Source organism: Euleptes europaea, chromosome 2 (genome assembly GCF_029931775.1).
Source record: "Euleptes europaea isolate rEulEur1 chromosome 2, rEulEur1.hap1, whole genome shotgun sequence".
NCBI classification, from domain to species: domain Eukaryota; kingdom Metazoa; phylum Chordata; class Lepidosauria; order Squamata; family Sphaerodactylidae; genus Euleptes; species Euleptes europaea.
The window spans coordinates 107,117,965-107,145,145 of record NC_079313.1 but is presented as its reverse complement, the minus strand read 5'-3'; the positions used below and the strand labels follow the sequence as shown (position 1 = coordinate 107,145,145).

Genomic DNA, 27,181 nt, shown 5'->3' with positions numbered 1-27,181 from the left:
AGATCCACATTCATAAGTATCATTCTGTACACACTAACATTGCAGGTGGGAATCTACATCAGCATTCCAATGCTAATCAGTCTTCTAGGATTGACAGATGTATCTTCAGATGTGCAAGAGAATCTATATCTGGCACCAGCAGTTATGTATGACTAGGTAGCCATTGAGACTATTGGACTGGGTTACTATGTTTAGGATTAGAATATTAGGATGATGGATGATCCTATGGGATAGACTTCCCAAAGCCAAAAGAGCACATGGAGCCTAATCCTATGTAGGTTTAATGAGGGATCAGCACCACTGAGTACATGGGGATTGATTTCCTGGAGTGCAAAGGACTGTAACTTTAATTTCTGCTATATCATCTTTTGTTTTTGTTTTTTTTACTATGCTTCAGGTATAACTGTGGTTGGATAAAAAGACTATCATGAGGCCATGAAACACTGGCCAGTTAATTTCAGAAGAATATGAACAGTGGAACAATGTGTTGAATTGGCAAGCAGGATCCAAAACCTGTGTTCGTTGAAGTGACATGAATGCGAGGGTGAGGGGGCCCTTTGCAGAGGAAATTCAGTTTGTAGGAAGGATGGTAAACTTTTCATATGTTTACCACTTCTCCTTTAACATTGCTCCTCAGTCCATTTTCATCTCAGTTAAGCTTATTTCCAGTTTTGGAGCCAGTTACAGATGGAAAAGAATGGCATTGACAAAGGAGAATCAGTGACTGCGTAGAAATTTTGAGCACCTTCTGACAAGCAACCTAAGCAGTTGTTTGGGAGGTGGTATGAGGACTGTAAATGATGCATTGCAGTGGCTTTGCTCACACTTGGCCATCAGCAGCAAAACAGGCAATGGGTTTTGCCTCGTGGACTTTTGCTTGGAATGACAAAATATTCTGAACCAGCTCTGAGCATCTTTTTCCACTCACCAATTCAGTCCTGCAAGTGTTCCCTTGAAGCTGCCTTATGAAGAAAACATGAGATTGGGAATCTCATGTTTTCTTTGTAGTTCTGTCCTGCAACAGACACATATATCCCACCATTCTGCTCAGCAAAGGCTGACTTTCCATAATCTAAGGAGCTTTATTCCAACTTCAGTGGCTCTTCCAGCAGAAGAAGAAACGCTTGAGTTGGGGGAAGGCTCCTTGCATGGAGAAAGGATACATGTCTGAATTTCAGATGGTACAAATGGTACATATCCATTTTTATTGTTGAATGAAGTGGTCTCTGGCCATAGAGTGATAATCAAGCCAATTAAAGGCTCATTTCAATCTCGCTGCTTTCAATGGGAGAGTTAACCACATTCTAAAAAATGCTCCATTAAAATTGGTAGGATTTTCCTGAAGCTATCCCAGGTGTAACTCCTAGGAAGCAAGGGCTATAGTGTCGCCAGTGGCTGTATTTAACAGTGTATTTAACAGTGGCTGGATCATGCCAATAGTTTGTATGGCTCCTCTGACTCATGGTTACTTCTATTTGCTTCTCTGCTTCATCTTCATTGAATACTCCCATGATTCTTCATTTTGTTGTTTATAGTCAACCTTTTCCTTTCTCAGTATAGTGTGATAATGTTATTGGGTTGGAACCAGACTGCATTTTCCACCAATGGAAGGAGAGGTGTAATTTCTGCCATTTCCCCCCTCAAGTCATTCCTGAGGGTCCCCGAAAACATTTTGGGGAGATCAGTGGGCTGCAGTGGGAATGGGGGAGGCAGAAAAGTTCTATTTCACTGTCAAAAGTGCCTTCTGTTCCTAGAAAATTTAGTTTGGACCCAGCCCAGAATCCCCATCTTTTACAGAAAAGCACAAGCAGAAAAGCTCTCTGAGCTGGGTTTTTGTTCAGTTTGCTGAATGGTCCATGCTGCAAGGTTCCTTGCTATGTTAAGCTCCCACCAATTTAAAAAGCAGATTGTAATGGTGTGTTACCTTCCTGTTTGACGAAATTACACAAAAGTCCCTCTTCACACGTGCATGAGCAGGCTCACTGGACTGAGGCCAAAGTGGTAATTTTCTGCTCTGTTAGCACACACCTTAAAAACTACAAAATAAATATTTCACACTAAAAATTTAAAATCTATTATTGAAATATGCTATTGCAAATTTCAGATCCCTAACCGCTGGGAGATCTGTGTGGCACTGGGTGAATCTGTCCTTCTTTATCATATTATCACCCCCCTCATCTCTTTGTTTCTTTTTTTCTTAGTAAATTATTTACAGATTCTCCACTCTGTAGGCCTGATTAAAAATAACAGGAGCACTTTAATAGAATCCAACCTTGTAAGATTTATGACAGTCAATGTTGAGGGGGTGGAATGTGCTTTTGGTTTTGTCTGTCAATGGTTAAACCTCTCTTCTGGGCTCTTTCTCTCTTCTAACATCACAAAAGGAAGGAGGACTGACAGACCTACTGCTCACTCCCTTGGTAACATCTGGCCTTCACCTTTTGCACTGCCCTTGGAGAGAAAAAGAAATCAGAACACAAAAAACTTTCCGGCCCAATTTCAGAAAACCGTTGTCCCCAAATAGGGCTGCCAGCTCCGGGTTGAGAAATACCTGGAGATTTTGGAGGTGAAACCTGAGAAGGGCAGGGGAGGGACTTCAATGGGGTATAATGTTGTAGAGTCCACTTTCCAAAGTAGCCATTTTCTCCAGGTTAACTGATCTCTGTCACCCGGAGATCAATTGTAATAGTGGGAGATCTCTAGCCACCAGCTAGAGGCTGGCAACCCTATTCCCCAAGTGTGAGGACACGTCTCCTTAGGAATGCCTGTGCAATTATTAGGGTTTTACCTGAATCATTGGTGTGCTTCCATGCGGTTGAGTCTGAATTATACGGGAGAAACTGATAATATGGCCTCCCTACAGAATCAGCACCTTGATACTGTACATATGGGGCCTAACTACACGTTATACTGTTTCTGGATCCACCCCATCTCCTGTCAAAACACACGTGTGCTGAGAGTTCCAGCGTGGTGTAGTGGTTAAGAGCAGCATATTCTAATCAAGAAAACTTGGTTTGATTCCCCACTCTTCCACATGAAGCCTGCTGAGTGACCTTGGACTAGTCACAGTTCTTTCAGAACTCTCTCAGCCCCATCCAACCTCACAAGGTGCCTGCTGTGGGGAGGGGAAGGCGATCGTAAGCTATTTTGAGACTCCTTATGGTAGAGCAGGGGTGGGGAACCTCAGGCCCGGGGGCCGTATGCGGCCCCCGAGGACATTTTATGTGGCCCTCCGGAGCTCCCGGACCCTGCTGCACCCTGGGGCACAGGGTGGCCCTCCCAGAGGGTGTTCCTGGGTTACAGCGGCGCTGCGGCGCCCTTTGGACCTCCTCTCGCCGACTGTTGGCTGTTGAGCAGCGAAAGGGAGGGGGAAAGAGGCTGGCGGCTCCCGGCGGCAGAGCATGCATGCAGGAGCCGATCGGGCTTCGGGGGGGGGCCTTTTGTGGACTCTGGGGAGGAGAGGGCATGGAGACTGGGGCCCGGTCGCACGGGGCCAGCGTGCGCGGGTGTGTGTGTGTGTGCGGGGGGGGGGGAGGCTTTTCTCTCTTTTCTTCCTCTTTTTCTGTCACTCTTTCTCCTTTCTCTCCCTCTCTTTCTCCCTCTTTTTCTGTCTCTTTCTTTGTCTCCCTCCATCCTTTTCTTTGTCTCCCTCCGTCCTTTTCTTTGCCTCCCTTCGTCCTTTTCTTTCTTTCTCCCTCTCTCTCCATTTCTTTCTCCCTTTCTCCCTCCCTCCCTTTTCCTCTTTCTCTGTTTTCCTTCCTCCCTTGCTGATCGACTGTGGGCTGCACCCCCCTGGCACCTCGTTTGCTCGGGCCCACTGCTGGCTGCCCTTCCGCCTGGGAGGGGGGAGGGGGGGCACCCTGCAGGCCTTCTCTGTGTGGCCTCCCCTGGGGTTGCCAACCTCCAGGTGGTGGCTGGAGACCTGGCAACCCTGGCCTCTTCCCCCCCACACCGGGAGATCTACACTTGGTATGGCCCCTGAATGATGTCATAAAAGTGCAAATGGCCCTTGGCAGGAAAAAGGTTCCCCACCCCTGTGGTAGAGAAAAGCAGGGTATAAAAACCAACTCTTCTTCCATGTTTGGAACTCGGAGCAATTTTTGAAATTTAATTCTCAGGTGTGTAGGGGCCCGATTTGGAGCAGGATGATGGTATGTGGGGAGAGGGGCTTAAGCCTTTCCTTGACCTTTGCTCCGTTTTTATGTCCTAAAATGACCCCCGGGATTCACTATTCACTCTGGTGGGAAACTGTAGCTGAGAAGGGAACTCTAGGCTGATCCTGCACTGAGCAGGGGGTTGGACTAGATGGCCTGAATGGCCCCTTCCGACCTCATGATTCTGTGATTCATTACATATTGTTTAATATACTTTAAGAGGACAAAGTTACATGGATTCCTGGCAGACCTCTGGCACTATAAAACTAGACTAAAGCATGTTACAGCTACCTTCCAAGCTAAAGGTCCCATCCTGCACTGACAAATGGCAACCCTCCCTCCCACCCCCCGCCGCCCCAACTGCTTTTTTTCAGAACTGGCCACTAGGTCCATTAGCCAGCTTTTGTACTACAGAATGATGGAGATGGAGAATAGCTCTAGCTTTTACCTAAGTAACCAAGAGTGCACATATTCCACTCTAGAAAGAAAGCACATAGCCTCTCATTAAAAGCTAAAATAGAGGAAATATATCTTTTCAAGGAGCATGTCATTCAAAATAGTGTGGAGAGGAAGCTGTGGCACTGTCCCAAAGGTGCTTTCAGTATACACAGGTCCACATTCCCTGCAGCAAGGAAAGTATGATGGTCATGAATATTGGGGCCAAGAAATTCTTAATTATGGGACCTTGGGTTGTTAATTTCAATAGGCTCTACCCTCTACTCTGGATAGAGTTGCCACAAATTGTCTGCCCAGTTGTTTTCTGTTGCCCCAGAAGGTCGAACCAGAACCAACAGGTTGAAATTAAATCAAAAGAGTTTCCGTGTAGACATTAGGAAGAATTTTCCAACAGTTAGAGTGGTTCCTCAGTGGAACAGGCTTCCTTGGGAGGTGGTAAGTGCTCCTTCCCTGGAGGTTTTTAAGCAGAGGTTAGATGACCACCTGTCAGCCATGCTGATTCTGTGACCTTAAGCAGATGATGAGAGGGGAGGGGCATCTCGGTCATCTTCTGGGCATGGAGTAGGGGGTCACTGGGAGTGTGTGTGTGGGGAGATAGTTGTGAATTTCCTGCATTGTGCAGGGGTTGGACTAGATGACCCTGGTGGTCCCTTCCTACTCTTTGATTCTATGATTCTTCTATATAATTGTTTACCTTTTTACTGCTATGGATCGACATCGCCTCTCTGCTGGAATGTGCCTGTTTTGTAGTTATGTAGTGGCCCATGTGTCCACTTCTTGTTCAAATCTGTAACACGTGGCAAAATGTCTTTCTGAAGGGAGACATAATGCCTTCTCCACATGCAACCTTCACCTCTCTTGTAAATACTCTTTCGGCTGTCAACCTCTAGCTCCCTCCTTCCCACTCCCTGTCAAGCTTCCTATGGCTTGTTTATGACAGCATCAACCCTATATAATATATCTCATAATTCATTTGGCTTTGGAAGGAGCCAAAGCCTGGCAGCCAGCCCGCTTCAAAGGCACTTGACTTCCTTTGCAGTATGCCTGAGACCAACAGGGTCAGAAGATACACCGTGGAGTCTAATAAGAGCCAGAGTCCCAGTGGCATTTCTGGTTTTAGTTTAGCAGTTTGGGTTTCCCACTCGGCAGTAGCAGACTGTCTGAAATAACCGGCAATGGCAGAAGGCACAGAAGTCACAGCATGGCCGAGAGGGAGGTTTGCAGCTTGACCAGGTAGGCACACAGTTAGGCGGAGGTGATGGTTTCAGCTGGGGATGCTTTTTTTGTCGGTTCTTTCTCTGAGGAGGAAAAAAAGAGAGCGGAAAGGTGAATAAAGCCAGTAATGATCCTGGTCCTGCATAAGCACACTCAGGTTTCTTCCACATGGGGATTCTCTCCCCCCTATTCCATAGAACACAGAAAGCCCCAGGAACCTTCTTTCTCTGGCTTAAAGGGGGAATTGCAGGGTGGCTGAGGGTGGAGTGCTGGAATATATGGGATCTAGAGGGGTGTGTGGAACGGAGCTTTGCCTTCAAAATGGCATGGGACAGCTGGCTACTGTACACCCTCTCATGTTCTGCCTAAGTTCACCGAATCTGTATTGCTGACAGATGGCCATCTAGCCTCTGCTTTAAAACCTCAAAAGAAGGAGAGCTCACCACCTCCTGAGGAAGCCTGTTCCACTGAGTCTCTAACTGTCAGAAAGTTCTTTCTCATTTTTTCTGTTCTGGGTAAACAGAAATGCTTTGTTCAGGTGCCTAAAAGAAAGCAACACAGGCACCAGACAAGCTTCAAGGGGAAAGGCATTCCACAGGCAAGGCGTCCCCAGGGGAGAGATGGGAAGGCAGGGACATGGGGTGTGTGTGCCAGAGGTGAGAGTTACATCTCTTCTGGGGAAAACAAGAAATGACACTATCACTCTAGGAATCACTGGGAACTCTATGGTCAAACCATAGAGTTTCCTTTTTTATATATATATATATTTATTTTTATAATAAAACATAAACTAAAAAAAAAGAAAAAAAAGAAAAAAATATGAAATACATACATAAAAAAGTAAAAAATTTTTTACATGTTCAGCGCACTATTTATTCACTAATACAATATTCAAATCACTCTATAAATCTCATCGTGCCCTGAATCCAACCCATCCCCCCACCACAGTGCCCTTCACCAATGGACTTCCGATGGAGTGTTATGACATTACGAAAAAAAATATCTATTATTATATTATATTTAAAATCATGTTATACTATAATTCGTTAACTATACTTTTAAAATCCGTTTTTGCCACTTTATCCCAATATGCGGTGGCCTTTGCCCATGTACATTTAAATTCCTCCTTCAATTAAAGAGTGGAGAGAAAAATTATGGATGTATATGCGGATGGCCAAAATTACAGTTTTTTTACATGGTAAAGATACGGAAACCATAGAGTTTCCAACAATTCCTAGAGCAACATCATGTAACTTCTGTGATTTTTAAACAGTTTTCTCGCGCTGCCTGAAGAAGCAATGGCAGGAAGAGCAGGTTGTTGGCAGGACATCTCCCTGGAAACCCAGCACCTGCCTCATCTCTGAAAGTGGAGACAGAGAGCAGGGCATGTGAAAAAGATCTAAACTGGCAGGCTGGATAATCCAGGAGGAGGCTGTCCTTCAAGTACCCGGGTCCAAAGCCACTTAAAGCTTTAAAGGTAGAAACCAGCACTTTCAATTGTGCTCAGAAACAAATGGGCAGACATTGCAAATCTTTCAGCAATGGGGTTACATGGTCCCTATTTGTCACCCCTGACAATAGCCTGCTGTGTTTTGGATGAGGTGAAGTTTCTGGACTATTTTGAAAGGCAATTCCCTGTAAAACTCATTACCATAACCTAACTTGGAAGTACCCAGAACATGGATCACTGTGGCCTGATCATGCTTTTCGGGGCAATTGCCGTAGCTGGCATATCAGCCAAAGCTCAGAGGAGATCTGAGCCTCCATCTGTAGGCCAGGATCCAACAGTTTCCCCAAGCTATGACCCTGTTCCTTCAGGGGGATGCAACCCCCTCCAGGACAACCTGACTCCTGACTCCTCAAGTAGCTTTGTCATTGACAAACAGCACCTCAGGCTTGCTTGGATTCTTATGTTCTTAGTACCCCAAATTACCAGGACTAGGTATTTTCTAATAAATTTTAAGCACCTTCCCAAAATTACACTTCTCAAACTGATACAAACCAGATATAAAATGGCAGTATAGATACACCATATAAACAACATAAATGTCAAAGACAAGAGGTCCTATAATTCATTGTCAAGGACCTGAATTAATTTTGGCCTAGCTAGCATTTGGAGATCACTTACCTTCATAGATTTCCTTTTTTCAGCCTCTTTCCTGCTGATCTTCTTGGAAGCTTTGGTTAAATCTTTTGGGGAAGGCAGGGAAGAAAAATCAGACATGCCTGTTTCTCCGTATGATTGAACTGAACCTCAAGAGCCTTGTAAAACCAGCTACTCATATCTATGCTCCAACTCTTATGGAGACTTCAGAACCCCAAATTTAAGTCATTACATGCAAGCTAAATGTGATAATAGCTAACCAATGAGTAGGGTTGCCAACTCTAGGTTGGGAAATACCTGGAGATTTTGGGGGTGGAGCATGGGGAGGGGAGGAACTTTAATAATGCCATAGAGTCCACTTTCCAAAGCAGCCATTTTCTCTAGGTGAACTCATCTCTGTTGCATGGAGATCAGTTGTAAGTCCAGAAGATCTCTAGCCACTTCTTGGAGGTTGGCAGACAAAAGTTAGCGTGCTGTACAGTAGTTAGCAACTATGAAACACAGCAACAATTGCAAAACTTAATTGAAATAGTGTTATTCAATTCTCATATACACTATTAGCAACATCAAATTCACTTAACAAATAAGCTATTTTAAGCAAACAGTAACAAAAAATCAGAGTCCATTGAGTCAAGGTTCAAAGTCCTTTTGACTGTAAGTCCCATAGGTTGAGGAGGTTCAAGAGGTATGGTTGATTATGTTTCCATTTATACAGAAGTCCGGTAGTCTTTCTGTTTCGGCTTATAAAAAGCCTTCCTCAGCGACCACTACATGAGACAAATCATAAACTTATACAGTGCAAAAGCGGCTTACAGAGGAACCAAAATTAACAGGTTATAAAGTACCAAAATAATAAAATATAATGTAAATTTGTAAAGTACTTACACGCGAGCTGTTAGTAACTGGCTTTCGCGTTGGCAAAGTAGCCATGTTACAATCTCTTTTTTAAGAGCTAGGTCACATGATCCGCCTAGGCAGAAGCATTGTGGTTTAAAGGTACAGAGAGCCATAATAATACACACATTGATTACAGTATATTACAGATAGCATGCTAAGTCCAGGGATGTATTGAGTCCCTTGGGATATACAGAGTCAAATAAATGGATATATTTAGATTCTTGGTGTCTTAGTATAAGTTCTACATCAGACTTATCATACCTGTTGACACTAGTAAAACGCCATAGAACAAAAAATGACAACTCTTCGTCAGTATGGTTCTTTTCTAAGAAGTGTGGTGTCAGAGGAGCTTCTAAGGTCCGGTTTCGAACCCTGGACCTGTGCTCACTAATGCGATATTTAATTGGCCTTTGGGTTTTGCCAATGTACCAAAGAGGGCAGGCACATCTAATTACATAAATCAGGCACCGAGAATCACAGTTGTTAAAGCTATCAATGGTGAAAGTTCGACCAGTCACGGGATTGGTAATCTCACGGACTGTCAACATAAATTTACAACTTTGACATGATCCACATTTAAAGTTACCCTTTGGTAGGTGTGAGGATGACAGTGGACGTGGAATGTTATGTACCAGAATATCTCTAAAAGACCTCGTGCGCTTATATGCAATGTGCGGTGGTATTTGGCAACCAGGTAACTGTTGCACTAAGTGCCAGTGTTTCCGAAGGATTTTACTAATTAAAAAAGACATTGAAGTATACTGCAGGACACATGTGATCCGTGTTTCTGGTTGTACTGGTGATTCTGTAAATAATTCATGTCTAGGTTTGCTTTTAGTTTTCATCATAGCATTTTGAATAATGTGCTTTGGGTAGCCACGTTGTTGAAAATCATAATTAAGTCTCTGAGCTGCTTGTATGAAGTCAGACTGCTCTGTAGAATTTCTTTTTAAGCGAAGCATCTGGCTATATGGTAGATTATCCGGCGGATCATGTGACCTAGCTCTTAAAAAAGAGATTGTAACATGGCTACTTTGCCAACGCGAAAGCCAGTTACTAACAGCTCGCGTGTAAGTACTTTACAAATTTACATTATATTTTATTATTTTGGTACTTTATAACCTGTTAATTTTGGTTCCTCTGTAAGCCGCTTTTGCACTGTATAAGTTTATGATTTGTCTCATGTAGTGGTCGCTGAGGAAGGCTTTTTATAAGCCGAAACAGAAAGACTACTGGACTTCTGTATAAATGGAAACATAATCAACCATATTGTCGAAGGCTTTCACGGTCAGAGTTCATTGGTTCTTGTAGGTTATCCGGGCTGTGTAACCGTGGTCTTGGAATTTTCTTTCCTGACGTTTCGCCAGCAACTGTGGCAGGCATCTTCAGAGTAGTAACACTGAAGGACAGTGTCTCTCAGTGTCAAGGGTGTAGGAAGAGTAATATATAGTCAGAAAGGGGTTGGGTTTGAGCTGAGTATTGTCCTGCAAAAGTATTGTCCTGTAAGTATCAAGATAATGTGCTAATGAGGGTATGGTATGTTAATATGGAACCATTGTATCCTGAAGTGATCTGTTAATGTGTGTAATCCAAAACTAATCTGTATGGCTATTGTTGAATGTTGTCTTTGTCTGGAGGTTTCCTGCCCTGAAAAACCTCCAGACAAAGACAACATTCAACAATAGCCATACAGATTAGTTTTGGATTACACACATTAACAGATCACTTCAGGATACAATGGTTCCATATTAACATACCATACCCTCATTAGCACATTATCTTGATACTTACAGGACAATACTTTTGCAGGACAATACTCAGCTCAAACCCAACCCCTTTCTGACTATATATTACTCTTCCTACACCCTTGACACTGAGAGACACTGTCCTTCAGTGTTACTACTCTGAAGATGCCTGCCACAGTTGCTGGCGAAACGTCAGGAAAGAAAATTCCAAGACCACGGTTACACAGCCCGGATAACCTACAAGAACCAATAATCAACCATACCTCTTGAACCTCCTCAACCTATGGGACTTACAGTCAAAAGGACTTTGAACCTTGACTCAATGGACTCTGATTTTTTGTTACTGTTTGCTTAAAATAGCTTATTTGTTAAGTGAATTTGATGTTGCTAATAGTGTATACGAGAATTGAATAACACTATTTCAATTATTTAAGTTTTGCAATTGTTGCTGTGTTTCATAGTTGCTAACTTCTTGGAGGTTGGCAACCCTACCAATAAGTCAAGTTAAAAATCCTGGTTAAAGGATGGGGGTGGGGGTGGGAATTTCGAAGAAGGAGAAGAGTTGGTTTTTATACCCTGCTTTTCTCTACCATAAGGAGTCTCAAAGCGGCTTACAATTGCCTTGCCTTCCCCTCCCCACAACAGACACCTTGTGAGGTAGGTGGGGTTGAGAGAGTTCTGAGAGAACTGTGACTAGCCCAATGTCACCCAGCAGGCTTCATGTGGAGGAATGGGGAATCAAACCTGGTTTTCCAGATTAGAGTCTGCTGCTCTTAACCACTACACCATGCTGTCTTTCTAAGGCACCTTAGGAGCAGATAGAAGGGACTGCCAGATCTGTGCCACTTCTTCTCCCCAACCATTTTTGCTGCACTCAGAACGTAATGCTTGGCAGGAGAGATCTAGCAGGGGGAAAGTGGTGAAGAAAAGGCAGGAAAGAAATCAACCCCTTCCTTCTTGCCCAACAATGCTGCACCTTAAATTGCTATCTCATTCCCGACCCCACTTTATAGAAATTCAGCACAACCTTTGCCCGACTGTGAATCTAAATTTGCTCTCAGCGTTCTTCTCCTGAGGATCCGTAATCACACTGTGTTCAAAGATACAGACTGTAGGGTTTGGTGCTGCTGGCTTATCTTTTTCTCTGACTGGAGGATGTAATTGAAAAGGCCTGTAAGAATACTTCATACTTTCTATCAGCACTATTTTCAGCACTTGCATTGATGTTTGTTCTTTCTTGACACCTTTTCATCTTCCTAACTGTGCCTGCAGCTTCTTTTTCTTGTAGGCCTGTATCCTGATTTGTTTCATATGATTTTTATAATCAAGGATTAGTCAAGAGAGGAATAAACTTTCCCCATGTCATCTTGTCAACCTTCAATCAGTCATCTCCCATTCTTCTGCTATACGGCTTTTCTGCTAATACTAGCTAGGGTTGCCAGGTCCCTCTTCACCACTGGTGGGAGGTTTTTGGGGAGGAACCAGAGGAGGGCAGGGTTTGGGGAGGGGAGGGACTTCAATGCCATAGAGTCCAATTGTCAAAGTGGCCATTTTCTCCAGGTAAACTGATCTCTATTGGCTGGAGATCAGAAGTAATAGCGGGAGACCTCCAGCTAGTACCTGGCAGTTGGCAAAGCTCAAATGTGCTTTCTTTTATTTTTAATAGCTATTCTATAGAGCTGTGAGTGGCTGAGGATAACCCGAGTTGACTGCAGGGAACTCTTTAAAAAATGAACAACTGGTTTAGACCGTAGTCACTATAAGTGTGCCCCAAAATATAGTTCTTCTTGGGGGCTCCATGCTTTTTGTATCAGTATTATGGTAGAAATATTCCTAGTTTTGTATTTTTACTACAGATGACCATATAGTATTTTATGATATTAATTAGGCAGTATTAAAACATTATTTCTGGTCAGTTCAAGACTAGTTCCAAATCATGGAGCTTCCCTCCATTCACAGAAGGAATGATTTTGTGAATGAAAGTCCAGACCAGCATCAAAACTGGGCTTAGACGGTCATTTGCTAACCAATAAGAGTGGAAAATAATGAGAGCTGTTGCTGTGAAATGATTGTGTTTTTTTCTTACTTTGCAAACTTCACACCACAGTAAAGTGGTACATATATATATGTACCTTTCAATACCTTTATTGGAATACCCTCAAGCAGTCGATCAAATAAAACCAACCCTCTAAACATCATTTATCCTCCTCCTCTTAACAATTTCATCAAAAAATTTAGCCACAGATTCAATAGTCTCAGAATCTCGGGAGGATAACAACAATTTGATCTAACTACTGTAGTAGTACACACACACACACACATACATCAAACCAACAGTTAAAGATCTAAATTGTGATCTTTGTTGGAGAATAGTTGTATCAAAGATTAACTTTGTTTAAAAACTGTGATGCATTTCTCAGTACTAAAAATTAGTTTTATTTGCTTTGATTAGTTAATTTATGGCTCCTTTGATCCAGTGATGAGTCAAGTGCCCTTCTCTCTACCTGATGTTTCCAAATGAACATCTTCAGTATGCTAATTATTCAGTTGCTTAAATGTTTTGGATGGGTGTGGATTGGCCTCCTCACTTCCAGTGATGAGAGGGGAGAAATTTTTCCACAGATCTTGAGACTGAGGTTCCTTCAGATTGATATGTTTATTGCTTTTACGCAAATGATACCAATTTTACTGAATGCCCACCAAATAAAATCATGGAAGGCATACAAGTAGAGTATCCTTTATACTGAATGCTTGGGACCAGAAGTGTTCCATATTTCAGATTCTTCCGTATTTTGGAATATTTTGGAATATTTGCATATATAGGTATCTTGGGGATGGGACCCAAGTCTAAACACAATATATACTTTATGCACATAGCCTGAACGTAATTTTAAACAATATTTTAAATATTTTTGTATACATTGAAGCATCAGAAAGTAAAGGTGTAATTATCTCACCAGAATACCTGCATCAGCTGTTAAACAAGAGCAACAAACAAACTAACAACAGTCTCCACCTAGGTTGCTGTGTGCACTGAATTTTATTTTTTTACAGCTCATTCCTGAGTCTGTTGGCAGCTGGGGACGGCGTAGCTGAGGTGCCACCCCAGTGCCTCCAAAGAAGTTCCCCAGCCACCAAAAGACTAAAAAAAAAAGCCTTTTTAAAGTAAAAAAATTAAAAATGGGGAATTTTGCCCCACTGAGAACAGTGAGGCTGCGCCAGAAAAAACCTGGCTCAGCAACGCTGTTGCTCGAGGGGTGTTCCTCGCCTGGAGGGGCTGTGGAAACTGACTAACATCAGCTCCACCCCCGGGAATGCCCCCCCCCATGTTGGCGTCCCAGAGAGCCTGTGCCACTGCCGCTCCATGGCACCCAGGTACTGACGGAACTGCCCTCGCTGCCAGCATAAGTGCCTGTTATGGAATAAAAGGCACTTATGCTGGCGGTGGGGTCACGCCACCTCCTAAGCCCAATTGGCCCCCAGGCTCAGGAATGAGCTCTTAGGTGAGAAGAAACATGAGAAACAACTGAGAGACCAGGAAGTGGGTCCTCTAGGGAATAGAGGGCATTCCACTGGACGGCTGTTAAACAATGTCCAGAGTCATCTGCCTCTTTTGTCTTAGAAGTCTGGTTTTCGGATGTCCGGTCAAGGGATGCCCAACCGGTACTTTCTTCTCTCTGGTTTTATACAAAGTAATAAAAGTAACTAAGCCATCACCATTTGGCATGATTTCTCTTTACCATAGTCAGCAAATTGAAATGGAAAAGGGAGGGGCTGAAGAAGAAAAGTGAGGGTCTAAATGGTTGGAGGAAAAGGGGCTGATTATTATACCCCTTCGCTCAGTTCCCCTTTTTGGTTACCAGTTGTAGTGACAGGAATATTCAAAATGTGAGGACATCGTGGCACATGTTTTCTTTTAGTCCTCACTCAGTACCAGGAGAGAGAAATACGGGACTGCTGCTTTTATTGGATGCTGTAACATCCCCTTTAACATACCCAAAAGTAGATTTTACTGACCTACTATAGAGATAGGTGGCAGATCTGGGAGCTTCATTCTGTTGTTCCCCACAGCAGTATCTGTGTTCTGCTTTTCCTCAAATATCATGTAAGAATAGCTTGTTGTAAGCAAAGTGCAGCAGAGAAGGAGCCCCAAGAGAAGATTCTGATATTCCATTCTAGTGGGCGGGGGGAGAAAAGAATTTCTCAGTCATATGTAGTAAAATCACCTAAACAAAAGAGCTCTTTCTTTAGAAGCTAGATCTACCAAAGTGTTTGGACCATGCTTCCCTAAGTAAAGGGTGAAAAATTCTTGACTCCCCAGGTATAATGAAGAAAAGTGGATGGGGTCGCCATAAGTCGGCTGCGACTTGACGGCACTTTACACACAGACACACAGTGAACACTCAGCATTTTGCCAGGTCAGAACCCTCAAAATCATCTCCTCTCTTCCAGAGCTAAGAAGGTACAGCCATGGCTTCTCCCACCTTGCCATTATTCCTGTTCCCATCACCAAACTTTCCCTCCCCTCTGCTTGCATGTAGAACCAAACTATTGTAATGGGAACTCTGAGATGAGAGAATACAGCCCCTGCCTCTGACCCAAGAAACAGTAGGGTTTTTAAAAATATTGTTGAAGGCTTTCACAGTCAGAGTTCATTGGTTCTTGTAGGTTATCCGGGCTGTGTGACCGTGGTCTTGGTATTTTCTTTCCTGACGTTTCGCCAGCAGCTGTGGTAGGCATCTTCAGAGGAGTAACACTGAAGGACAGTGTCTCTCAGTGTCAAGTGTGTAGGAAGAGTTATATATAGTCAGAAAGGGGGTGGGTTTGAGCTGAATCATTGTCCTGCAAAAAGTATCAAAGGTAATGTGCTAATCATTGTCCTCTAAGTATCAAGATAATGTGCTAATGAGGGTGTGGTATGTTAATATGTAATATGTAATAGTAGGGTTGTTGTTTTTTCCCGAGGAGATGAGGGAAAGGAGACAAAAAGGAAAAAAGCGGTCTGAGAGAGGAATGCAGCCAGGATGGAACAGGCCTGTGAGATAGGGTGGCCAGGTCCCTCTTCGCCCCCAGCAGGAGGTTTTTGGGGCGAGCCTAAGGAGGGCACGGTTTGGGGAGGGAAGGGACTTCAATGCCATAGAGTCCAATTGCCAAAGCAGCCTTTTTCTCCAGGTGAACTGATCTCTATCGGCTGGAGATCAGTTGTAATAGCAGGAGATCTCTTGCTAGTACCTGGAGGTTGGCAACCCTACTGTGAGAACTGGAAAGGCATCCATGGGGATTGCAGAAGTTGGTGCAATGAAACCGGAGTCCTGTTATCAGACTGAAACTCAAGTTATTTTAAAAATATTTTTAAATATTTTTAAAATATTGACTGTATTAGGAGAGCCCTAGGAAGAAGGGACTGCTCTGTTGAAGTCAACTCTGCTTAGGATTGTACTGCTAATGACTGTTTAAATTTTGTTCGGCGGTATGTGTGAGAGTTAATTTTTGGAGGCAACACTCTCAAGAGGGGAGTTTATTGCCTAAGGCTAGGGTTAAATAAGAATTAACCTTGGCACGGCTGTATATAGCAGGAAGGAATGTCTAAATATAATATTTCAAGTTTATTCACTACAGATGGCAGGGTCAGTAGGGAGGTCTCTTGATATTAAGCCACTGACTAAATGAGAATATATGTAGTAAAATCAACAGGATACGGGTGGAATATTCTGCTTGTGTTAGCTATCAAGGATAGATTTGTATTTATATTATTGGGCTTACAGGGGATTTCATGTGATTTATTTTTAAAGGCTTGTCGAAAAAGGCAGTGCTGAAGCAGACGTAAGAGGAGCACTCAGTGATTCATAGTGAAGAAAAAAAAAGAGTTTGAAGCCAAATAGGGCCATATGTCATTTAAAACACTAAAAGCTCTTGGGGGCATTCTGTATAAGCGGCGCTGCTCTGCCCATCCATCTTGTGCCCTGCTAGATGGGGACAGAGCCTGGCCCCCAGTTCCAAATTCCCTACACCTCCCCCAAGACAGGCACTTTTACATATATAAGCAGAAAAATTCACAAGCTCATTCTTCCTTCCCTGCTTCATTGGTGTAATAACCCTTGAGTCAATTCCTTCCATGTCCTGTTGATCTTTATTTTTTTTAAATTGGTCTACCCATTACACTGTTTTCCTTTGGTACAGAAAATAACAGTAATAGTAGCAAGCAGCTGCTGTAATAGTGAATAGCAAGCCAAAGCAAATGGCCCCTCTCCTGTGGGGCAGTATTAGGAATTCTGGGACCTTGGGCAAAATTCCAGAATGAGGCCACAGAATACCTGCCCCCCACTGTACTAGGTAAATGGGAAGCCAGATGCCAAAGCTCTAGATGGGGCAGGTGCAAGCAGCAGCAGGAGCTGCTTTTCTCCTTCCTTCAGAGGTACAGAGCCATGGGTGATGCTCTCCACTGCATGGGGCCCAGGGCAACCGCCCCTGTTGCACATTGGCTAAGCCTCCCTCCCGGCCTCCCTTTTCACAGCTGTCAGACAATGGGGGAGTGACTAATACTGAACCACTCCGATGACCAACTGACTACACATCAAAATTGACCCTGATAGTCCTTCAGCGTTTGTGCTCAGTGACCCACCCGCTGCAGTCAGGGTGGTCCAGATGCAAAGAAGTACATGGCTCCTTCCCTTTAATAGCTGCATTCGAAATAAAAATTAAAAAGCCTTGTCCTCCGTTGCTTAAGTGTTATTGGTTATCCTAGCTAGAATTGAGGAGGAAGAGGAAAGTGCTGTCAGGTCACAGCCGGCTTATGGCAACTCCAGCGGGATTTTCAAGGCAAGGGTCAAAGGTGATGCACCATTGCCTGCCTTGATGATCTCCCACCCAAATACTGACCAAGGCCTACCCTGCTTAGCTTCCAAGATCTGACAAAATTGGGTCAGCCTGGGCCATCCAGGTCAGGGTGGAGAGGCGATCTATGGTTCACAAAACTCCTGCAGTGTCTGTAGTTTCATTTTCAAATGAGTTGATTAGCACGAAATAGGAAGAAAATATAAGAATAGGCTTACCTTTTCTTACTTTGGCCTGCAATATGGAGTCAAAAGAAGCAAAGGCTACTGGCTGGATGAGGAGATGTTTCAACAAAGCTAAAATTGCAGGGTACTCCTCTCACTTTTCTTTATTGGCTTCGGCAGTGCAGTATTCCTAGAAAGGCAGCCAGAACATCATCACTGGACCCAAGCCATATGGAGAATTCCTGAAGTAGTTCCCACACCAAGTTCTGCACTTCCAGATGTACAAAGGCCCATGGCATAAGGGAGAAGGGGCTTAACCCTTTCCCCCAGTACCATTTTTCCATTGTGAAAATGGCCCCAGGGAGCTGTTCGTTCCACTGAGGAAACAGTGCGTGTTTTCCTCCTAGATGGAAAGAAGTTGAACTCTGTACTACATTGCTGCTGCTGAGTATGAACTGTTACTGGTCCAACAATCCTCAACTGTTTCTCTAACCAATTACAATAAAATGTCACAAGTATTTAACAGACTTTAACATTTATGTTTAAACAGTTATGTTTACCTTCTTGTTTACTTCTCTGGATCTGTTCAGCCTTTCCTTACACAATTCCTTTATTCCAAAGCGTTTGTAAAATGCAGCAGATCTGCTTTTGGTGATCAACGGGAATCTTAAGGCTTGTTCACACACACAGCTTCAGCACCAGGGAAAGGCTGTGTTCCAGTCTGTTTACCAGCAGTTTTTGCTCCAGTGTTATCACACCAGCTCCTGTTTTTATGTTTTTATGCATTCTGGAAGATTTCCTGGCAAAATGCCCACACCTTGGCAACTGTACAGTCCCCCATTCCCCTCATTCTGAAGCATAACCTAGACCAGCTTATTGCTCTCTTGGAGACCCTGCCTATTGGCCTTTAATTTAACCAACACCTTTTTAATGGGATTTCTTGAAAATTATGCTATGATATGCTTTTTCCTACTTAGGGGATGGACAAAGCCTCCTAGATTTTAAGGATCTAGGTTTGTTTTGAACAATAAACCTTCCCCTCAGTTTCTAGGTGTTCTACAGGGAGCAAGCGTATAAGCTTTGCATTTGCTGCGGTGAGGTAAGTTTTGTAGCACACAAGGAGATTACTGAGATCACTGAGGCTGGATTAATATATAAACAACTAAGAAAACTTATTTATTTACAGGTGGGTTTTAAAGGAACAAACCAGCAGCACAGGTCTCCAGGTAGACAAAGCAGAAACCTGGCTGAGGCACAAAACTGGTTATGACTTCAGAGAGTAGTTAGACATTTCTACAATGTTTTCAGGCACAAACAGACCTTTATTGACTAGCCGCTAGGTTGGATCTTCTCTCACACACAAGATTCCACCTACACCAGCCTGTCCTTTCCCCAGAGTCAGACTAGACTGAACAAGGTCTGCTCATCACCAGAGAGAGGTCTAACAATTGAGCACTCTCTTCTCTCCCAGAGATAGAGCTAAACTGCTCTGCCATACTACCAGGCAGGAAATCAAAATGAGAAAACTTGGGCTGCCAATGGACAGTATTACAAAATTATCAGCACACATGACCAAGAACAAGTGCTTTTCAATGTATTTATATTCTGTAAGCATATAACATACCAACTTGCAGTCTACAATTGCTCATGCATTCTGTGATGCCAGTTGCTTGTGCACAATTATCAAACATACAATGTTTTGCATACATGAAATTCAATATTCCATCAAAATAGATATTGCACAATTTGATTTTGTCTGTAGCAGTCACAATGACAATGGAATCCAAGGTTTAAACAGAGATGGGCTTTCGGTATTGTCCCATTTCGCTTTGCTGCTTCATCAGTCTTGGAAATTCATTATGCCAGTTGAATAGGTGCTCTTCTTTTGAGATATATAGATATTTATAGTGATGCCATCCCCCTTGTTTAAATAAATGCATACAAATAATACATTAATGTATTATATGTATTATATGAGTTTCTTCCACAAAGCTGCCCCCATGAAAACTTCCTATCATCTGGGCCTGTATCTCTTCCTTTGAGGATTCCCTCTACATGTGCATGTAGCATATATTCATTCTAATTTAGACTGGCATTGTGCCATTTTACAGCAGGAAGCAGCTAGTGAAAGTGTGTGTCTTTGGCCTTGATGTTTGTGCCTCAGCAGCAACTGTTCAGTAGTTTGCTATCTGTAAACTGCAAACCCCGAAGCTTCCAAGGCTGCCCTCTAGGGTGGAAAGACAGAATCAAGAACAAAATCCTTGTGATACCTTTTGTTAAGACCAGACCAAATTGACACAAAACACTGTGCAAGTTTTTGAGCTGATCAGAGCTCTATATCAGGCTGGATGTTATAAAATGTAAAAAGAGAGAGAGGTGGGAAGCAGATTTTTCAGGCTGTGATGTTACGGCCTGATTCTACAAGCGTCCTCTGTGAAATGCATGCAGGCACAAAGCTTAACTGCCAAGGGAGATGTCAGGTCAATTATCAGTGTAGCTAGGTCTTGAATAATTCACGATATGTTTTGGGGATATTACTAGGGGTGTGCATTTGGTAAACCCAAACTGGAAAAAACACCCTCATACCTTTTTGGTTAAAAAAAACATGGCAGCAATAAAGGGGAGCTGAAAAAGCGATCCCAAAAAATGCCGAATTTTTTTGGCATTATTTGGAGCCACTTTGGTCTTGCTGCCATTTCTCCCCTCCCTCCCCCATTACTTACCTACTGGATCTCCCCCATTACTTACCTACTGGATCTGCCTACTGCAGGCAGCTGGGATCTGACTCAAATAACGCTCCCCTGTCCTCTCTGAAGTACATGAATTTAGGAGGGGGCAGGAGCCAATCTGAGTCAGATCCCGGTTGCCTGCAGACCCCTGTTTTCAGATTGCCCTTGTTTGCAGGCTCCGATCTCCACCTGAAGGTCAAAGCTTGCAAGCAAGGGTGATCTGAAAGCCTTAGTGGCACAGAGCTGAAGCCCACGGAGCCCAGTGTTCGGCTCTGCCCTACATATTTTCTGGCTTTAATAAACCAGTTTTTAAAAAAAATTCATAAGCCAAATCCGTTATATTCAACTTTTGATTTTTTTTTTAATTTCTGGGTTTATTAAACTTGAACCTGAAAAATACCCAAAAAAGATGCACAGCCCTAGATATTACTTGGTAAGATATTTAATAACATATTTTTCGGATCTTAAGTTTTAGTATCTTTTGTATTTCATCAAGTATTGCTATCAAGTATTTTCTTTCTTACATGTCCACCACATATGATAAAATGTTGTGTCTGTGTTCTGACTTTCCCAAAACTTCCCATTATACTCTTTATTAGCTTTTACTATATCTCTGGGTGTAATATACCATCTGAAAAACATTTTATACCAATTCTCTCTTAATATTTGTCATTCTGTAAACTTAATTTCTTTATTCCAAAGATTTTCCCACTGACTCATATGTATGTTACCTCCACAATTTTGCATCCATTCTATCATGCAATCTTTGACTTGCTCTGTTTCAGTATCATATTGCAATAACATTTTATACATTTTTCCTTAGTCTTGCCTGACAGCCACACCTTCTGCCCTACCAAGGGCTGTGACTTCCTTCTGAGGCCCAGGATCTCACTCTTTGTTCCCATCACCTCCTAGCAGCACCCTAATAAGGGGAATAGGGCACATGTGCTGCAGAACAAGCCATCTCTTCCATGCAGTTGAGCCTCCCCACCTACTAGCAGCAGCCCGATCAGGGGAATGGGACACGTGCTGCAGAAGGAACCATCTTTACTGAGCAATTGAGTTCCCCTACCTCCTGCTGCTGCCTTCTCTCTGCTTGTTGCCTGGGGCACCTGCCCCCTTGCCCCCCTAGATCTAGACCTGAAGTTTTGGAAAATTTTGTAATGGTAGACTTCAGAAAGCTTTCATCTGCATCACAAAGGCAGAAAATCTAGAAGATGTGTAGCAGCACCTTGCCCAGAAACGAAATGGTTTAAATTAACACCTCCTCAGGCATTAGCGGAGGTAAAGAGCCACAGAAAGTAATTCAATCTGTTAAATGCATTGCCTTCAGATTCTCAAGAAATGTGTATCTGTAGTTGCTCTTGCAAGTTCATATCGTATATGGAGATCCCCATGGAATCTTCGGCTTCGTGTATATAGTCCATTCTCTCACTTGAAAATATGAAGACTGGGGTGTGGGGGGGAGAGAAAATTCAGAGAAAAAATGTATTATCCTTTTTTTCAAGGACCTTTCTTTTTTCCATTTTTCCTGTAGAAAAATCGGGACATTTTAAGAAGCCCTGGGAAAAAAATTCCATGAAATGTTTTTTTTTCTTTTAAAATAAGTGAAATGCTTCCTAAGACAAGATTTTTCTTACTCAAATTGTATGGCATGTAAAAGTCTTCAACTTTTTTCAGTTTTTCAGTGGAAAAATTGGGTGAATTGGGGAATGCTGAAAAAAAATCCTATGATTCCCCCATGGGAATTGAGAGAAATAAAATATGAGGTTTAACCCCCTTCCCACCCACCCCAAAAAAAAACACCAGAAGAAAAACTTTCCCCCAAAGGTTCAAAATTTGTAGAAATTTAACATCTCTACTCTCACAAAGCCCAGAGGGAGTATTTGGGACACTTCCAAAAATGGGGATGTGAGTTCCAGTCATCCAAGCGGCTATAGACACAGCCTAGTTACTGCTCTGCAGGACAAACAGTGCATTCCTGAGCTTTTGGTGTGGGGGAATGGCGGGGACAAGGCGCCATGGCTGCGCCTTCTAACCTATTTCCCTGGTGCCAAAAAAAAAAAAAAAAGCCTTTTTTAATGTTAAATGGGGCTTTTCGCCCCATAGAGAAAAGCGAGGCTGCACCTGCTAAAAAGCAGGTGCAACTTTGCTCTTTTTGCTGCTGGCGTACCCGGGGTGAAAGGGGACAGGAGGCTGCCTAACAGCAGCTCCTCCCGCCCCGCTCCAGGAACTCCCCCCTTGATGCCAGCGCGGGCCTTTGAGCCAGTGGGACGCCGGCGGAAGGCCCCGTCGGCTTCCCGAGGTGGCGCTGCTGCAGCGCCCAGAGACCGGCATCCAGGTCTCCCCACCAGTGTTAGGGCCACTAACACCAGCGTAAGTTGCCCGGACGCTGGTGTGGGGGGCCCTAACGCCGGCACAGCGCCTTCCTGGCCTCCTAAGGGCTTTTGCCTTTAAAGCTCAAGGATGCTCTGAAAACGTCACTTTTTACAAGTAGACTCCAATATCTCCCAATGTAAGTTTTTCAAATTCTGCTGACTACATAGGACTCATAATGTTAATTATATGTTGAAAACACCAAATATACTCAAAATTCCGTACCACCTACAAGGTGGACCAAAATGCACCCTCCCCCACTATTCCACAGTGCCACAAAAAACCATCGATTGTTCCTAGCCATTGCCAAAATCCAGCTCATACGCACAGGGAGAAAGTTCTTCTGCATGTGTACAAAGGTTTTGGTGATTGTGATACCTGGCTACATCCTCACACAAAATGTTGAATCCCACTTGAGAAGATACCCTGACCTTCAGGAACAACTTCTTGGACACTATGAGGGGACTACAGAGGGAAGGAAGCAAACTGTAAAAGTCGTGATGTGTGCATAGGTGTTCTAAGTATTTGGATCCTGGGCTATGGTTCACATACTGAGACATAACACGATGGATAAATAAGTGATATTGTGTAAGTGGCCATTTATTAACACAATATTTATTTCACATCTACAAATTTCACACATTCACATGGATTCTATTCAGGTGAATAGTCCTCTACTTCAATCTGCTTATATAATGAAAGAAACAAGAAAACAAAATACATACACAGAATGGATATGGTTTTCCTGTACAGTGGATTCAACTTCTGAAGAGCAATGCCTTTCATACTAACACAGAAGCATACACTTAAGTACAGGCTAATTCTGGCCAACATGGGCCAACATCAGGAAGTCACTGGGCATCACTTCCTAGCATCTGTTGCCAACCATTACTTGTTATCCATTCCCATTTTTATGGGTTCTGGGCCTGTGGATTGCTGATCAGGCAGTTCCTCCTGATGTTTGACAGCAAAGCAGCTGTTTTGGAGTGCCAAAGTTGGAATGCTTGTCATGGTTTGAAGAAGTAGAGTTGGTTTTTATATGCCGACTTTCTCTACCACTTAAGGAAGAATCAAACCGGCTCACAATCACCTTCCCTTCCCCACAACAGGCACCCTGTGAGGTAGGTGGGGAGGAGAGAGTGTGATTAGCCCAAGGTCACCCAGCTGGCTACATGTGTTGGAGTGGGGAAACAAATCTAGTTCACCAGATTAGCCTCTGCCGCTCATGTAGAGGAGTGAGGTCTCAAACCCGGTTCTCCAGATCAGAGTCCACTGCTCCAAACCGCTTAACCACTACACCATGCTGGCTCTTTATGTTTGGTTCTTTAGAGTAAACAAGATTTATCTGCATTCATTAATGTTTCCCATACCACTAGCTAGCAGGATGGTGCATTAGAGTTACAAAACACTGAATTAAAATGTTGACCCTTTGATGATAACTTTTTTGTTTGTTTTTGCGGCTCATGCCATATAGGTTGAAAGAAACTGTGCATCTGATGCCTCCTGGACTGGGGGAGATACAGAAGTGACAAAATGTTACTGATTTTAAAGAGTGGGGTCCGGGTTCCACCGGACCCAACTCATGTTCCCCACAGCCACACAGCAACTGCAGGGAACGGCTTTTCCTCAAAGGAGGGCTTAAATGGGCTCAGAACCGTGCCATGGGGGTGTGGGGAGGAAGGGCTCCTGCCTCCCCCTCCAAGCCATTTTCCTGTGTGAAAACCATTATTTCTCCAATTTCACTGCTCCCTGTGCACAGATACGCCCCTTAAAAAAAAAAAAAAATCCTCACAGGGAACATGAAAACAGTAACATTTTGTTTGGCTCTCAGGATATCTTTGTACATATAGAACTCTTGTTTTCCTGTATCATTAGTTTTTTTCAATAGGAGGCTGAAACTTTCTTTAATTTTAATTATTGATAGGATTTTTTTCAGTCATTTATTCATAGTGTTATGTCAAATCATGGTTGCATACACATTTCTACGTATCTGAAGAAGTGAACTCTGACTCGCAAGAGCTCATGCTGAAATAATTTTTTTTATTCTTAAGGCACTGCCAGACTCTTGTGTAGTTTTGCTACAAAAGACTAACACCGTTACCCCTCTGGAATTACGCATGGAAGAGTATAATTCAGGAATTTTTGAGCATATGGGTAACATTTATTACGAAGAGTTATTTGGAAGGTTGAAGAGAAAACATTTTGCCCCGCAGAGCAGCATGTAAAGTACATGGCCTCCTGGGAGACTCATGTTCAGGAGCCATTTGAACTGTAAGCTTGAATGGAGCTGTAAGAGAATATTTCCTGGGTGATGTGCAGACTTCCATATGTGTGCAAAATGTATCTGGTAACCAGCAGTGAAATCCTTTGTCTACACCTGACCCTAACTTTCTGCACTAAAAGCTGGGTGAATGCAGACAATCCCAGACACACTTTGAGAATGTGCAAAAATAGATTTTTTTAAAAACTTTGCACACAGTAATGAAAGTTGATAATCATTCTTAGGTTTCTTCGAACACTAATTAGTAATCTTTGAGGTTTTAAATATTTACAGACTTCCACTGGGATTCAGGGCCAGATCTATATTTTTTTTGAAGGGAGGCAAAAGTACAAAATGATGCCCCCCATATATATATTTGTGTGTGCGTAAAGTGCCTTTACACACACACATATATATATAATCAACAACTCTTTTAAATGATAAATTATGTTAACCTCTATGAACTGTTAATTAATAATTACACTTTTATATTATTTAATCTATCTATAATGTTTGAATAATCCCTCAACCCCTCTGCGAACATAAAAACCCAACCCAAGGAGAAAGTTTTTCAGCCTAGCCTTTCCCTGGACATTTTAAAAAACACAGCACATATAATTTTGACATGGGAAGCACTAAACATACCTCATGTTCCTTAGCAGCCTGATAAAGCACAGCCCAAGAAAAGCTTTATCTGGTAATTATGCTGCTAGAAGATAAAATGACTAAACTGAAGCTACTGTACTTTAGTCACTGGAAAAGACTCACTGGAATAGACCATAATGCTAGGAAATATTGAAGGCAGTTGGAAAAGAGGAAGACCCACCATGAGATGGATTGACTCAATAAAGGAAGCCATGGCCCTCAGTTTGCATGACCTGTGCAAGGTAGTAAACAATAGGACATTTTGGGAGGCACTGATTCATAAGTCAGAAGTGACTTGATGGCACACAACGCAAGAGAACAGGCCCTCTGTTCTTGCCCCCTCTTCCCCAAGGTGTAAAATCAGGCTCTTTGGGGAAGGCTATCAGATGAGGGGGTAGGTCTACTTGTGCCTTTGGCAAAGCCAAGCATAACACAGCTCCCAGGGGAAGACGGGAGACTAACGAGGCCAAGGAAGGTTACCTGGGTTAACTTGACATCTTTGAACATCTCCTCAGGAACCCTGAGCTCCCCCTCCTCTTTGCTTGCCATCGTCTCACCCAACTAACAGCTGCAGGTTCTGTCTTACCAAGGGCTGCAACTCCCCTCTGAGGCCTGGGGCCTCACTCTCCATTCCCCCCACCTCCTAGCAGCAGCCCAATAGGGAACGGGATGCATGCTGCAGAATGAGCCATCTCTTCTGGGCAATTAAGCCTCCCCTACCTCCTGCCTCTGCCCCCTCTCTGCCCGCCACCTGGGGCACCTAACTCCTCCCCCCTCCCCCCAGACCTAGCCATGCTGGGATTGCTAACATTTGCATGCAAGCATCAAAGTGATGTATTTTGAAATAGTGCATTTTGTATTTTTAACATTTTACCTTATGGTGTGTATTTTAACAATTTGTACCACTGAGGAAAGCCTTGGTTTTGACAAAAGTCCAATGCCAGAAATACTATGAGGATTGTTCCTGAGACTTGAGTATTATCAGCATTGCCGGCGAACAGTAGGGACCTAGATGCAAGAACCATTCTCTCTACCTCACTGAAACTATGTAAACCCTTTGGTGCCGTTGTTCAGTGAGCTTCTGCTTTACATGCGCCAGTTAAAAGGATGAGATAACGGGATGTGAACGATCACTACCTGAGACTCTGTAGAGCCATTGCCAGTCAGAGTAGAGAATACCGACCTTGGTAGTCCAATGGTTTGACTCAGTAGAAAGGCAGCTTCATTTTTCTTTGACTTAGGGGGTACTCTATGAAAGTGAACTCATATTCTCTTATTATATGATGAAGATGTCCACGTATGTGGCATTTTAAAGATAGCTATAAACATTTTGACAGTAGAAGAAGACGATTTGGGGGGGGGAGCTAAGATCGTAAGCAGTGCATATGCAAAACTATAACACAGGTAACATAGCTTGGAGTAAAAAATCTTCACATATACTGATATTGTGACCAGGAAAGCGATCTCAGGGTCTGTTTCCAGCTCTTTGCGCTGGATGGCCCCAGATGAGACTTCCCAACTCTAGGCATGAAGGGACCACCAGCCACAGTTTGACTTCCCTTTCAAGCATTTCTAAGAAGAGAGGGAAGCACAGCCAGGGGA

General features: G+C 43.2%; 1 protein-coding gene across 1 annotated transcript; it reads right to left on the bottom strand.

Moving 5' to 3' along the window:
• Positions 1 to 5,663: 5,663 nt before the first annotated feature.
• Positions 5,664 to 14,745, bottom strand: ASIP (agouti signaling protein). The gene is made up of 3 exons (XM_056845347.1): positions 14,589 to 14,745; positions 7,954 to 8,015; positions 5,664 to 5,908 (listed from the first exon to the last, which is right to left on the bottom strand). The coding sequence occupies exons 1-3, from the start codon at positions 14,743 to 14,745 to the stop codon at positions 5,732 to 5,734; spliced, it is 396 nt and encodes a 131-aa protein (XP_056701325.1). The 3' UTR covers positions 5,664 to 5,731.
• Between the last annotated feature and the right edge of the window lie 12,436 nt (positions 14,746 to 27,181).

Excerpts from the sequence above, each read along its gene's own strand:
- ASIP (XM_056845347.1), bottom strand. The coding sequence starts at position 14,745 with ATGGAATATCAGAATCTTCTCTTGGGGCTCCTTCTCTGCTGCACTTTG. Across the intron at positions 8,016-14,588 it reads GCCACCTATCTCTATAGTAG|ATTTAACCAAAGCTTCCAAG; the intron begins GTCAGTAAAATC and ends CTTCCCCAAAAG. Across the intron at positions 5,909-7,953 it reads AAAAAAGGAAATCTATGAAG|AGAAAGAACCGACAAAAAAA; the intron begins GTAAGTGATCTC and ends TTTCCTCCTCAG.